General features: G+C 54.2%; 1 protein-coding gene across 4 annotated transcripts in view; it reads left to right on the forward strand.

Annotated features, from left to right (window-relative positions):
* The window catches only part of FBXO10 (F-box protein 10), a 21,847-nt gene extending 14,170 nt beyond the window's left edge, over positions 1-7,677 (forward strand). For 3 of the 4 annotated variants that reach the window (XM_027784819.2, XM_027784818.2, XM_027784815.2), the window contains exons 6-11: positions 392-462; positions 1,055-1,207; positions 2,505-2,780; positions 3,013-3,323; positions 5,863-6,056; positions 7,337-7,677. In XM_027784819.2, coding sequence (XP_027640620.2) covers positions 392-462; positions 1,055-1,207; positions 2,505-2,780; positions 3,013-3,323; positions 5,863-6,056; positions 7,337-7,502 — 1,171 coding nt within the window. In that variant the 3' untranslated portion in view covers positions 7,503-7,677. The remainder of the gene's footprint in view (positions 1-391; positions 463-1,054; positions 1,208-2,504; positions 2,781-3,012; positions 3,324-5,862; positions 6,057-7,336) is intronic. The other variant, XM_027784816.2, reaches the window with a different exon arrangement.
* The last annotated feature ends 6,291 nt before the right edge of the window (positions 7,678-13,968 follow it).

Genomic DNA, 13,968 nt, shown 5'->3' on the forward strand with positions numbered 1-13,968 from the left:
GGAGTGGGGAGACCTTGGCTGAACAGAGAACTGGGCTGACATGGTGGCCACTTGGATGTTCACGAGCACCTCCTGCTCTTCCCTTACTGATGCATGTTTCTCTGTGCCTCGTTTTGTGCTTTCGCCTCCTTTAAAATGGTTTGGCTGTCAGTCCCTCAGCTCTGCTTCGCATGTACCCCTTCCTCACTGTGCTTCCCTCTTGCTGCACTTCACTGCGTAGCTGCCCCATGCCCACCTCTCACTGCTGGCCACAGGCAACAGGCTGTGACAAGTCGCCAGCCAGGGAGACTGGTGCCTCCGCAGAGACCTGCTGCTGCGCTGGCTGGCATTGGTGCAAACCATGAACAGGCAACACTGCAGCTGGTAACTTTCTTTTCTTCTCCTACCTCAGTGGGAACCATATTTTCCAGGGATTGGCTGCTGGAATAGCAGTGAATGAGAATGGGAGAGGCCAGATCACAGGTATTGGAATGGAAATGACATTGTTATGCCCAGTTTGTTTCTATACAAAGCCTCTGTGTTTGTTTGATTGCAAAATTTATCTTGTGGCTCTTGGGTGACTTCAGGTGCACTAATCCCCTGGTTTGCATTTTCTAGTTGGCCTTTCTGCCATTACGGAGGTAGCACGCCTTTCCGCAGCGTGTCCTCCAAATTCCTGTTTCTTTTGTCTCTGGCCCAGCTGGGACATGGAACTGTGCTCCAGAGCAATCTGCCACGTGGACTGCATTTTTTTTTTCCCCTCCCATGCCATCCAGTTGATAAGCTAAAGCTGTGAACGATGTTTCCTGCTGTTGTGGCACCTCTGGGTGGTTTTCCACTCTGCCCTACACCTTGGAGGACAGGGAGGTGGTGGTTACTGGAACTGCTAATGACTGGTGTCCTGTGCGGGAGTCCCCCCAGGGGAATGGGGGAAAAGGGAAGCTCCTGGGGCTTGGGCTCTGCCACAGGCAATGGGAGCTTTTCAGTGGGGCCAGGTCTCAGCTTGCCAGGTCTCCTTGCTCTTCCGTGGGCAGGAGGCCCGTGTGGTCACCCCATCCTCCCTGCCTGGCCTTAGGGAACATCATCTGCGAGAACCAGTGGGGTGGAGTGGACATCCGCCATGGTGGTGACCCCATCCTCAGGAACAACCTCATCTCCTGCGGCCACTCAGACGGCGTGGTGGTGGGTGAGCGCGGGAAGGGCCTCATCGAAGGAAACGCCATTTACAGTAAGGAAGCTTGGGTGGAGAACGATTCTCACCTTCTCCCTCATCCCCCTGTCCTCTTGGGCTTGCTGGGCTGTCCTCTACCTCCAGTGTGCTCTGGAGCAGTGGTGGGTGCCCAGGAGGCTTGACCGGGAATGGCACCAGACCCAGCCCAGCACAAGCACTGCTCCAGAGGTTGTGCCACCAGCACTGCAGGGCTGTGGCTCTTGAGGGGCTATCTCCTCACTGAGGAGACCACCACTTTGTCTCTAGTGGAAGGCAGGAGCTTCCTCTGAGCCCTGAGAGCGAAACCAGCCTTGCACCATTGCCCTCGTGCAGGGCAGGGTTGCAGGAGGGGATGTGCGGTCCCTACGGGACGTGGGGAGCCACAGCTGCTGCCATCCCGCATCCCACTAACCGGGGGCCAGAGGAGTCTGGCAGGACTTAACTGGGCTAAACGTCTGACAAGGTGTAAACCGTCCAGGTGATTTTCTTAGGCAACTGGAAATCACTTTTTTAAAGGGATTTTGAAGTGGCTGCAGAGAGCACGCTGCTGCCAGGGCACAGGTCCGAGTCCTGGAGGGGCTGTGCTCCTCTCTGCCCCTGTTTAGGACAGCGATGGAATGCAGACGGTTACATAGCATGGCCTGGTGCGCGTCCCCCTGTCCCTCTGTCCCACTAGTAACGCTGGAGGCAGTGGTGGCCAGTAGTGCTGGTGGCCACTGTCAGCCTCTCGCAGCAAGTATAGGGCACACAGCTAGGGCGTTGCCAGAAGTTTCTGGAACAGCAGTGGCTGGGGAAGCAGGAGGGTATTCCTAGGGCCCAGCCACCTGGGCATGGAGAATGTGCCTTGGCCCCCAGGCCAAGCCTCAGGGAAAACCAGCTCGGTGCTCCCTGGCCCTGGAGACTCCCAGTCGTGGAGGAGGAGAAACCAGGACACATGGGCTTCCAGCAGTGTGGCTGTCCATCTGCAGCAAAGCCAGCCGTACGTGCAGCCAGCGGACAGCGGTTTACCTCCTGGTTGCATAAGTTAAACCTGGGGACTCGGGCTGGGGTCGGAGCACGGACAGTGCCAGGAGGCAGTAGAGGTGGGGAAACAAAGGTGCTTAGCTCCCAAACTCAAGGTGGCCCAGTGGGACCAAGCCAGGGTCAAAGGATCTCTGTGAGCCTCTGACGTGTAGGGTTAGCCTTCATGTGTACTCAAAGAGGAGGATGGCCTCTGCCGCACCTGCACTGCGTGTGCGCTACCTGCTGCTCTGGGGCAGGGCTGAGGGTCTCCAAGCACTGCTGAGCTGGTGGGCTATGCCGCCCTGCGCTGCAGGCAACAAGGGCTGTGGCGTGTGGATGATGTCCTCCAGCCTTCCACATCTCATCAACAACCAGATCAGCCACAACGGCATCTATGGGGTGGCACTGTTCTGCCGCAAGGATGAGGCTGGTGACTATCCCCCTGGTCAAGGGGGCAACGAGACCTTCCAGGAGGAGAGGGAGGGTGCCGGTGGGGAGAACGGCCCCGACAGCGAGGAGGAGTACCCAGCTGCCCGGCCTCCCATCAGCGTGGCACTGGTGGAGTTGAACAGCATCAACCACAACGGAGGTGAGCTCAGGTCTTTCTCAGCTGCCACTAGGCCAGGAGCACCCTGGAGAAATGGCGTGCTGAGACCTGAGTGTGGGTGGGGTTTTTTTTTTTTTCCTTCAGCTCCCAGTCAGAAAGTCACCCTGTGGCAGAAGAGACTGGGTAGCTTCTAGAAGGAGAAGTGCGTTTGTGGGAGTTACGTATGACTGAGGCTGCACGGTCTTAACCAAGAGATCTTCTTTTTGGTTGGCAGCTGCTGGGTTGCACATCAAGAGCAGCGAAGCGCTCAGCGTCATCGCCAATGTAATCCATGCCAACCACGACGGCGGGGTGGCAGTGCTGCAGAGCAGTCAGCTGACACACATCACAAACAACAGCATTTGCTGCAACAGCCGGGAAGGTGTGCTGGTCGAGGCCGAGTGCCAGGTGGAGCTGCGTGGCAATGGCATCTATGAGAACCGCAGCCATGGCATCATCTCCAAGGGCGAGGGTGTCATTGAAGAGAATGACATCATCGGCAACCACAGGTGTGGCCTTCAGATGCTCCAGGCAGCAGACATGAAGGTGAGTCCTGCAGAGAGCTGAGGGGGCACCTGCTTGTGCAGCCCCAGGGCTGGGGCAGAGGCAAGACAGAGCCGCCTGCTGCTGCCCTCCCTCCCTGGGCGAGGGGAAGCCAGCAGGCCCCCCGGTTCGCAAGCGGGACAGGAGGGACCACCCTGGCATTGCCAGCAGGAGGAGTGTCCTTGACCCTGCGAACCCTGTGAAAGAGGGAGTGTAATTTCCAGGCTACGTTAGAAGTGTGTCCAGCTGACACGGGAAAGTTGTCCCCTCTTTCCTTTGCCGTTGGGAGGCTGCGTCTGAAATGTTGCGTCCTGTTTGGGACCTGAAGGTCAAGAGAGAGGTGAAGAAAAGGGAGAGTGTCCACTGCAGAGCTACCAGGATGGGCGAGTGCTGGGATGTGTGACTGCTAAGATGAGGCAGAGGCAGCTGGGCTTGGCTAATCTGGCAAAGAGGAGGCCGAGGAGGATCTAACAGCAGCCCCACCGCTACCTGAAAGGGCAGTCGGAGCCAAAGCCGCCTCAGCAGTGCCAGCAAGGGGTCAACAGCACAAGTGGCAGCGGTCACCCCACCTTGGGAGGCAGAGGCTGGGGGAACCTTCTTGCCTCAGAGGGTGGTGCGGCCCTGGGACAGCTCACAGAGGTGTAGGGTCACCGTTCTTGGGGGGTTTCCAAGCTTTGGAGGACAAAGCCAGGGTTGCCCTGATCTGGTGCTGGAGACAGTCCTATTCCAGAGGTCCCTTCCATCAGCATGCTGTAACTTTGTGTTTTTCTTGGCCAGTCGTTGGGAATAGGCTGGACGAGGGTCAGCAGAAATTGTTTGAGGGAAGGTGTAGGTGGGAATTAAGTAAATGTTTCTTTTTAATCGGGCCAGCAGTGCAAAACAAGAGCGCACTGCTCACAAGAAACTGATGTTTCTATCCATAGTGTGTTTGAACTGCATCATGTCCAAACATCTGTCAAGAGAGGTTTAGAAGTACTCTGTAGGGCCCAGAAGGATGAGGCAAGTTCTTCCCCTAGCCTCAGCATTGTTGGGTCTGTGCTTACGGTTGCTCAGATACAGCAGGAAAGCACACTTGTACCAGGGGAGCTGGCCGTGTTACCCCAGTGCACTCGGTGACGGAATGCGCAAGGCGGTTTTTTTAGCAGCAGCGGTTTTTCAGATGGGCAGACACACAGGGTAAGGGCTTGCGTGAGCTCATGACATTGCTTAGTGGCAACAACAACAAAAAAAAGAGTAAATTTTCGAAGTCCTATGTCAAGGCTGTATCCTCTCTGGTGGTTTGTCACATCTGTCTGATGTTTAAGCCTTGGTGAAGGGCAGCTCAGTAATCATTTCCCACACGTGGATTCACAGAGGGCTTGTAAGAGACACCTCTCTTCCCTCAGAGCAGCAGAGGGATTCCTGTGTGGTTTGGTGCAATGGCATTCAGCAAAGTCCATCTTCTCCAAGGCCTGTCCCCTGTATTTAACCGCACGGCACAGTCAAGTGGGTGATCCCATAGGGCTCTGTCGGAGGTTTTGCAGGCTGCGTGAGCTGTGCTGAAGGTCTGGGGTAGCTGGCATCTGAACTAGATTTTTTGGGAAGTTAGATGCAGCATTTCAAGCATCTAACCAGTTCCCCAGGTTACCTCCTGGAGCACAAGGTTGCCTCCATTCTGGTCTTTGTTGAGGGGAAGCCATCATGCATCAAAATGAGAAATGCAATTTAACTCATCATGAAGGACCCCTAAAAAGAGTTTACAGAAAGCCCTGCCAAGCAAATGCTCTGCATGAGTCCTGCAGGGGCTACACATTCCTTTTGAAAATGATGCCCGTAGAAAAAGATTGTCCTCTGGAGCAGAAGCTAAAAACCACTGCATGTTCCATGGTCCCAGCCATCCAGTCTCCTGGAGCACACAGGCAGGATTCATGTTGCAGGGTTCATTTGGGGAGCAGAGTTGGGGGGTGCAGCTCCTTGCTGAAGTACTGGTGATGTCCTGGCGCTGTCGTTGCTCGTCCACGCACTGGCAGAGCCCAACAGGTGCCTGAGAGCGGGTGAGATGGTGCACGGTGCTGGGTGGGAAGGAGCATCACAGCAGCTGTTGCTGTGGATCCAAGGAGAAAGGACCAAACTGATCTTCTAGATGATGGCATGGTGAGAGCCGTGGCCTTGTCTGTCTTGGGAAGAGGAGAATCCTAAGTGCTCTTTTTTTCCATATAGAAGGACATGACAGCCTACAAGTATGGCCATTCAAAACCTGGAGGGCAAGGAGCAGCAGCAGGTTCATATTGCACCAGGGAGTTGGGTACCAGCTGAAGGGAAGCTTGTAGCATCTACCACTGACAGAAGCTGAGCTGCCAGGTGGGGCCACCAGTAATGTGTAGAAGGCCTTAGGAAAGCTTGTGTGTGCGTGGCTACAGGACATCCAGTCTGAACCCCTGGTATGCTCCCAGACTGCCAGGGAGTGCTAGTGAGCCTTGCAGAGGAGCTTTGGAGTTTGTTTCTTTGTCGATCAAAGAGCCGTATGAACAATATCCTTCTGCTTGTGCCATCCCATTTAAAGCTTAATTTGCAGGTGACCAAGAACAGGATCCAGGCCTTTCGGGACTATGGGATTGCTCTCTTTGACGAAGCCAAAGGCCTGGTGCAGGAAAACCTCATTTTCCAAGGAAGATCCAAGAAATTCATTTTGCGACCAATGTCAAACGCAGAAGATTGCATTGTCCAAGACAATGTGCTTCTCACCGTCAAGAAAAGGTAAGGGCCCTAGCACCATGGGGTGGAGTTGTGAGCTCGGAGCCGCCGTTGTGCTCCCCTGTTAGGCAAGCACAGGAGGGCTGTGCTATGGAGCGCCTCTTCTCAGCTTCCCATACCTGCTGACCCATGGCACCAGCCCCACATGTGTGGTGAACCACTGCAGGTGACGACTGTAGACCAAGCAGAGCCAGGAGGTTCCTCTTGGGATACCTCTAAAGCCACCAAAGGGGCTTGGATTATTCCTTGTCAGGCTACGTGGGTCTTCATGATGGATGGCCAGATCCGACCCCAGTCTGCACTGGGCTTTTGGTGCTGGTGAGGAGGAGGAGGGTGGCTTCAGGCACCAGATTCCACCTCCAAGCTTTTGCCCGGAGCAATGTGAACAGCCAAGGGGAAAATGGATCTTGGAGTGGTTGTTTCTTCCTGGGCTTGATTTAGCTACCCTGGTCTTTGTGCCAGTAGAGGGAGAATGTGTCTTCTGGTGGTCTTCAGAGGTACTCCTGTAGCTGCAGATCTCCAATGGGTGTTGCAACGCTTCCCTTAGCTGCTTACCGTCACCCAGATCTCAGTGACTCTCACTACAGGCCTTGTTCAAAAAGGGTCACTCTAGAGCTGGACTCTACAACAGATGCCCAAGGGTGGAATGCTGGAGCCCCGTCACCCATACAAGAGCTGGGTATTCAGTGGGTTGTTCTTTTTAGCTAAAAAGATTTGACCTTGACTCTACTCCCTGGGTCCATGGCGTGAGAGAGGACCCAGTGAAACTGGAAGACTTGCATTACTGGAGGGAGGTTACATGTGTGGGCCCCCAGGCTGGTGATGCTGTCACTTAGTCCTCCAGACTCCCATAGCATCAGTGTCAAGTGCACTAGAGAGGATTCCCACCACCTCCTCCAGAGCCTTTAGCCTCACGATTCCTCCGTTAGGTTTTCAAATCTGGCTCCCTTACAGCAAGTCTCGGGAGGTCCTAGCACTGAATTTCCTCCTGCAGGTTCCTGACCCATCCCCCTAGAACTTGCAGGCACTTGGAGGTGTTGGCTGTAAAATCACGGGAGGTAGTTTTGCAGTAAAGCAAGATGTTCCGTCTCAATTCTCCAACCATTTCTGTCCCGCTTGTGTTTCAGAACAGACGTCGCGTCTGAGCATTGTGCGCCTGCCAGCGCTGCTCTGCCCCTTCCCTCCCTGATGGGGGAACTTCAAGGGAGTGTTTCTGAGGCGGCTCTGGAAGCACCCTTTCACCCTGCTCATGGTCACGCATGGGGTGTCTCTCCTTTTCCCAGGTTTGATATGGAGTGCATGCTGATTAACCCCCCAGCACGGCCTCACGTCAGAGGAGGTGTCCTGGGCTCCTGCATGGCGGCTGGTGGTCCGAGGGTTTCCAGCACAACTACCAGGATGGATGGGGGCTGCCACCACCGCAGGAGCATCTTCTGCACCATTCTTTGACTGGATTAGGAGGTTTCTTCCCTGGTTTCTCTGCCTGTCTTTTCTCCAGAGCTGCCGCTGGGAAGCTCTCACAGCTCAGGGATGGGGACCCCTGTTGGACTACACTCCCTTTTCACGAAGAATTTTGCAACTTCAGTGGCACATCACTAAATAAAAAAATAGCTGGGAAAACAGCGTTCATGTCTTAATGTCTTCCTCTTTGTCCACCGAGATTGCTGCTGGGGTAACTTTACAAGGAAGCAGTTCCTGAGATGGGATGCATTCCTTGGCAGAACCAGCCTGGGCCTCCCCAGCCCAAGCTCTGGACAAGCCTCTCCTCCCGTGGGGCCCATGGCGTTATTGATTGGGGAACCAGTTGCTTTGAAGCTCTTTTGGCAGTGACCGTCTGCATCTGTCCTGCATGATCTTGCTCAGTCTCTGTGCTGATTCTGACCCGGAAGGGGCACACAGATCAGCGCAGACAGACGGACGTACATGCAGTGCATGTCCCTCCAGCACCCAGACTCGGCTGCCGTCTGCCCAGTACTGCCCCAGGGCCCCAGTCTCTCTGGTTTCTGGCACCAGGACGTATGAGACCCTAGAGCCTGCAGCATCCCCCCTCAGCAGACCAGGTGGACAGACAGAGGGGGCGGTTGGGCTCCCAAACCAATTCACCACCTTGTTAGTAGCAAGCCCATGCAGATAGAGATACTGCATCTGTCCTTTGCTGCAGCGAATGAAGAGACGGGACGCAGCTTGATGCAAGCAAGTTGTCCCTTTATTAGTGATTTTCTTACAATTATAAACGTTTCTACCTTCTACATATTACACACTGATTGGTTAAATCTTAAGCATAAAAAACACTGATTGGTTGATATTTGAGGCACACCGTTAGAACAATAGGAACTTACTAGTTTATCTTGACCTAGCAATAATTTCTATTCCAAGGTTAGGGAGTTTCTTTCTACGCGGCTTTCTTGATTACATATCGGCGCCATCCGTTCCCTTATCTGGCTACTTGTTTCTCTGTCCGTCTGGTTGCCTCCTCAACTGTGACGGCTCAGGGGTCTGCAGTTAGCTTGTTCCTTTGCTCCCAGGGCTTGTGCCCTACAAGTTCTAACAAGTCTCTATTCATCAGGCTATCAGTACTTGGACTCTTGTCCTTGAGGCCTTGTCCTACACTTTGCCACCAATCACCTCTCTACGCACAGTGAGACGCTTTTATTGCCTCGCTCCTCTGTTTTCACGTGTTCATCCTGCCTGAACTGTGTCAATTCCCAGTTTGGTTCCTCCCCTGGGCATCCCGTTAATAAGCTTTGTGCAATCCTGGGATGCTCTTCCCCTGCCCGCTGTAGCGTGTCCCATACCCCTGGCAGAGACCCCTGGGTCCGTGAGGGGCTGGGGAGAGGGCAGGTGTCCCCCAGCCTGTGGGGCTGAGTTCCCCTGGGACTGGGAGGAGCTGAGCAGGGGCTCACCCCTCTGAACGTGTCACCAGGGGTCCCCCAGTGGTCCCTGGGGCTCAGGGCTCTTACCGTGGGCAGGTGGAGGCTTGCGTGCTGTAACCTCGCATGACCTGCTAGCAAGTTCTGCCTTCTCATCCCCCTGCCTGAAACCAGCGGTCCTGTTTCCAGCTGGATTTTCTCTGTCTTGTTCATGTAACGAAGTGTCCACATAGGTTTCTCCTCGGGTACACTTTGGTGTAACTGTGTTGCACAATCTGATGTCATCTGCTGTTTCTCCACGAAGCAATTCTGTAAGAACAGCCCATCTCTTCTGTTTAAAAAAAGGGAAACTGCCACAAATGAAATGCTATCCTTTAAAAGGTGTCTCTAATTTAGTAACGGAGCCGCTTTCCAAACTAAGTGACATTTTCCAGAGTGGCTTTTGGGGGGGCCCTTTCTGAAGCTCGTCACACTGCAAGGCTATGGGACGTAGTCACGGCCACCTGGCAGGGACAGGCACTGGGCAAGCCCACAGCCTGTGCCAAAGCCTGGAGGGTTTCACAAGCTCAAGAGCAGGTTTAAAACCAGAGGTGAGCAACAGCATTCTAATCTCTGTGGTCAGTGAGATCATCTAAAGGCCCAGTTTGCCACGGGATAACGGCAAAGGCAGCTTAGCACAAGCCTTCGGAGACCAGCACATCCACCAGGAAATGCTGCTCACCATCTCCTGGGCAGACTGGGAGGAGGTGCACACAGCACCAGGAGAGCCGAGTAGCAGGGGTCGCTCGAGATGAAGTAGACGAGCCCCACTGGGGCATTGCAGAGCAGTCCCTGCTGTGGTGGTCCCACGCAGGAGGAGACTTCAGGGAAGGATGTAGCTCCTAGCTGAGACCCTGCAGCTGATAACAGCGTTGCTTCGCTTGACAGATGGTCCTGGGGCAGGGGTAGAGTCAAGCAGTGGAAGCAGCCGGCAACGGTAGCGGGAGACTAGCAGCAGGAGAAGAACGAACGCACAGGTCGGTAGGAGGGACAGCTCTGCGGGAAGGATGTGAGAAGCCAAACTCAGGCTGTAGGGCAGGAACTTGAAGTCCCAGACTCTCCGTAGCTGCCTCTGCAGCACTGACTCTCCCACGCACAAAGACATGGATCCACAGCCCTGATGTGTGGAGGGGCCTGGGACTTTGGGGAACCTTTAGAGACCTGTACGTGAGGCAGGACAGAGCCAGGCTGCTGGCACAGACAGTAAAAGGTCATGGCTGGGTGTTTCCAAGTGGAAGTTGCCAGAAGGCTGGCATGCTTGCGGAAGCACCTGGAAATGTTCGGTACCACTATGAGAAAGCCTGTTAGGGAAATAAACAGCACAACTGCAATAGACGTGCTCTTGCTCCGACTATTCACAGCAGTGGTTACTGGCTGGAGCGGGCTAAACTTGCACACGTTAAAGCAACGCGGAGAAGCTCAAAAATAAGATGCAACGCCTGGGGCTGCCTGCAGTGGCCTGAACTCCGGGATTTCGGAGAATCTCTCTCAGTTCAAGCACTTCACAGAGGCTTCTGAATCCCGTCAGCCTGTCATGGATGGAGCGACACACTTCACTCATAAGGAGAAGCAGCGGTACGTTTATTGGTAGAAAACGGAGATTTAACAAAGTTCGATAGTAAATGCCACGGTGGTTTAGCAAGATTCAGTGGCAAGGTACACTTGATTATTTACTGCACAGAGGACAGAGCCAGAGAAGACTGTCGGGAGACCCTCCCGCTGAGTCACGAGGTTCAGAAAGGACACCCCTGCATTCTGGAATCCTTCTCAGAGGGGAGTTTCGGCGCGGATGGATCCAGACTTAGCCCCACGCTTGGCCAACGGTTTCTAGCTACAACATTACAGGGGCACGGCCAATCCTTTGTACCACTTCGCTAGGATTTCAAAATTTAGTCACTTACCAAGAACCTGTTGCGGCGTGGGGTGCAGCTGAACCCATGCAAACCCCCAACTCCAGTGCTCGCCGTGACACAGCGTGTGACAGCCCCCAGGCACCCTGACCGCAGGCTTGCTGAGGCCACAATCTGCAGCTCTGTTGGCTTTTTCACCACCTGAACGTTGTGCAAAGCTAACGCACACCCACGACCTGCACAACCACTTCCCTGCACAGCACAGACCTTGCGTTTTGCTTTGTTCGAAGAGGGCAGTTTGTCTGCTTGTCAGTTAATTAGAGCTCATCGTTTCCAGAAAAGCAGCACTGGCGAAAGCTGAGGGCCTCGCTGCTGCTCTGCCTGTCCTGCTCCTGTCGTGAGACAATACGCCAACATCGCCAAGAGAAGCCGACTCCAACCCAACACTGTCCTACAGAGCCCTGTGCGCTTAGATGTGAGAAAGAGCCCGTGCCCAGCCTATTTCCCAGAACCTTTACACCTGGTGGCCAGCCACCTCCTCAAGAGGACTATAATGCCATTTGTATGCTCCCAAAGCACTAGAGTGATCTTGGGGCGGCGGCAGAGGAGCAGCAAGGCGATCTTCTGGTCACCTTCAAAGCAGGCAGCTGTGGGAGCCACCCTGCTCCCGTGGGAACAAGAACGATGATGCAACCCATCTTTAGGTCCTGCCTCATCTCCGGTGCTGGCTCAGGCGTGCCCGTGCTGCCCGGGTACTGCATGTGCTTGCTAAGGCAGCTGTGGTCAGTGGGAGTCCAAGAAAAATGTTGGCCATGACCCTCCTGCTCCCAGGCAGCCCGTCTGGCGACGGCTAATGTTCTCTAACCAGCAGCTGCCGTGCCCATCAGTCTCCCGCTGGGCAAACCCGCACGAGCGCCTTGAGAGAGAAAACGCGTTGCCTCTCCCAGCCCCTCCTGCACCCTCAAGTGTCCAGGATGTCCCCTCGAGTGAGGTGACCCAGAAAGCTGAGCAGCGTCTTAGCAAACCTCATTTCCAGCAAGGCATCTTTCCCACTGCTGCTGGATTTCTTCTTTTCACTTTGCGCGTCGGCGGCCCAGGGGGCAACCCGGCTACTCCGCGATGTGGCCAGCGACAGGCACACTTGACTGGGGGCTCCGAGTCCCTCTTGGCCACCCACACCTCGCTGTGGTTCCCACCTGGCGAGTGCCCCCTCCACGGGACCTCCCTGCAACCCTGTCCTGTCTCCCTCAGTGGGGGCTGCGTGTCTCCTCTCCAACCCCAAGATGGGATCTCCGGTCCCCTTCCCCCACTGCCATTATCACTGCCTTGGGACTTCTTTCCCTCGAGCAAAGGATTCTACTGCGTTATCGCCAAGGTGAACAGCTGCTTTGCAAAGCGCAAGAGCGAACGGTGACATACGTCGCAGATGAGTCATTCACCCACTCGGACTAAATTAGCACTCATTTTCCCCGGAATCAGCGGTGCTGCTCTCAGACACGGTCCGACAGGCTCTGATGCACACAGCACTGATGTCAAGAGATACAATTAACATTCTCATCTCTGCTGCAAGTGGCTCCGTATTACGGAAAAGAGCATCACTTCTTGCTCGGTTGTTCAGGCAACCACCTGCGCTTTCTACTTCTCTGCTTGCCTTTGCCACAGCTTAGAAGCAGCTTTGCAAGAGCAATTGATTTTTTCATCCAAGAACCCATGATGCTGTCAGGGCAATCCACATCTGCTCCCCTCCTCACACCCTGTATCAACTCCCCAAAACAGCAGCAAGCTAGACCTCAGATAAAGAGGGTAAACTACTGGTGTATCTCCAAATACAGTTTCATACCGGTCTTAAGTCAGAGCTGCTGGCTCTGCTATGTAGAAGACCAGATCCCAAGGAGAATTACAAAAACTCACAAAAGTGGCTACAGCCAGAGGAGCTCCCTGAGCATTATTTCGCTGTACCAAAGACTCGAGAGATGAGGCCCGGGTAAGTCAGGGGCTTCCAAAGGACAAAAGGGGGAAACATGGAGGCCTGCACTTGGGGAGGAGCAGCCCCAGGCACCAGGACATGCTGGGGGCTGCTCAGCTGGAAAACAGCTCGGCAGAAATGGACCTGGGGGTCCTGGTGGGCACCAAGCTGAACACGAGCTTGCAGCAGAGGCTAACACTGTCTCAGCGGAATTAGGACCATCTCCAGCAGGTCGAGGGAGGTGATCCCTTGCCTCGGCTCAGCACTGGTGAGGCCACATCTGGAGTGGTGTGTCCTGTTCTGGGCTCTCCAGTATCAAAGAGACACAGACATATTGGAGAATCCAGCAAAGGGCGCCCAAGACGCTGAAAGGACTGGAGCATCACTCCTACGAGGAAAGGCTGAGGGAGCTGCAACTACACAGAGAAAGCTCTGGGGGAATCTCATCCGTATCTATAAAAACTCAAAGGGAAGGTGCCAAGAGAACAAGCCAGGCTCTTCCCAGTGGTGCCCAGTAACAGGACCAGAGGCCATGGGCACATACCGGCTCCCTCTGAACGTCAGGAAACACTTTTCCTCTTACCACATGACCACATACTAGCATAGGTTGCTCAGGGAAGCTGTGGTTTCTGTCACTGGAAATAGTCGCAGTGCTGGGCACCTGGCTCTGGGTGGCCTTGTTTGAGCAGGGGTACTGGACAAGGTGACCTGCAGAAGCCCCTTCCAACCACAACCATTCTGTAATAAAAACATTCCTACGCATTATCTGCAGCCTGTAATTCCCTAGCATTAATTATCCTCCACCCAGAAAACTGGATGTTTTGTGTCAGTTCTAACGAAAGCTATGAATAGTGGGGCATGAGGGTGTGCAAGGAGTTACCCTTAAATCCCTAAATGATGTACTAAACCCCAGTTACCATCTGAAGCAAAGACATCCGAAAGAGAAGATTGCTCTTGCCATCCCATGCTCCTGTTTCACATAAGCTTTTTCTCTTGGATGTGACCCTCAGCTTTTCACCCTTTCTGAAGACGACACCGGCTCTAAGTCAGCACAATTCTCCCTCCTCCCTCCAGGACAGGAAAAGTGGTAGAAATATTTTGTTTGTGTTGCACCCTCATACTTTTTGACCACAGAACTACACTGAACCTCCAGTGAAACAGACACACACAGAGCCAAAAAGTTGTAAGTA

The sequence above is a fragment of the Falco peregrinus genome, chromosome Z (genome assembly GCF_023634155.1).
Source record: "Falco peregrinus isolate bFalPer1 chromosome Z, bFalPer1.pri, whole genome shotgun sequence".
Classification (NCBI taxonomy): domain Eukaryota; kingdom Metazoa; phylum Chordata; class Aves; order Falconiformes; family Falconidae; genus Falco; species Falco peregrinus.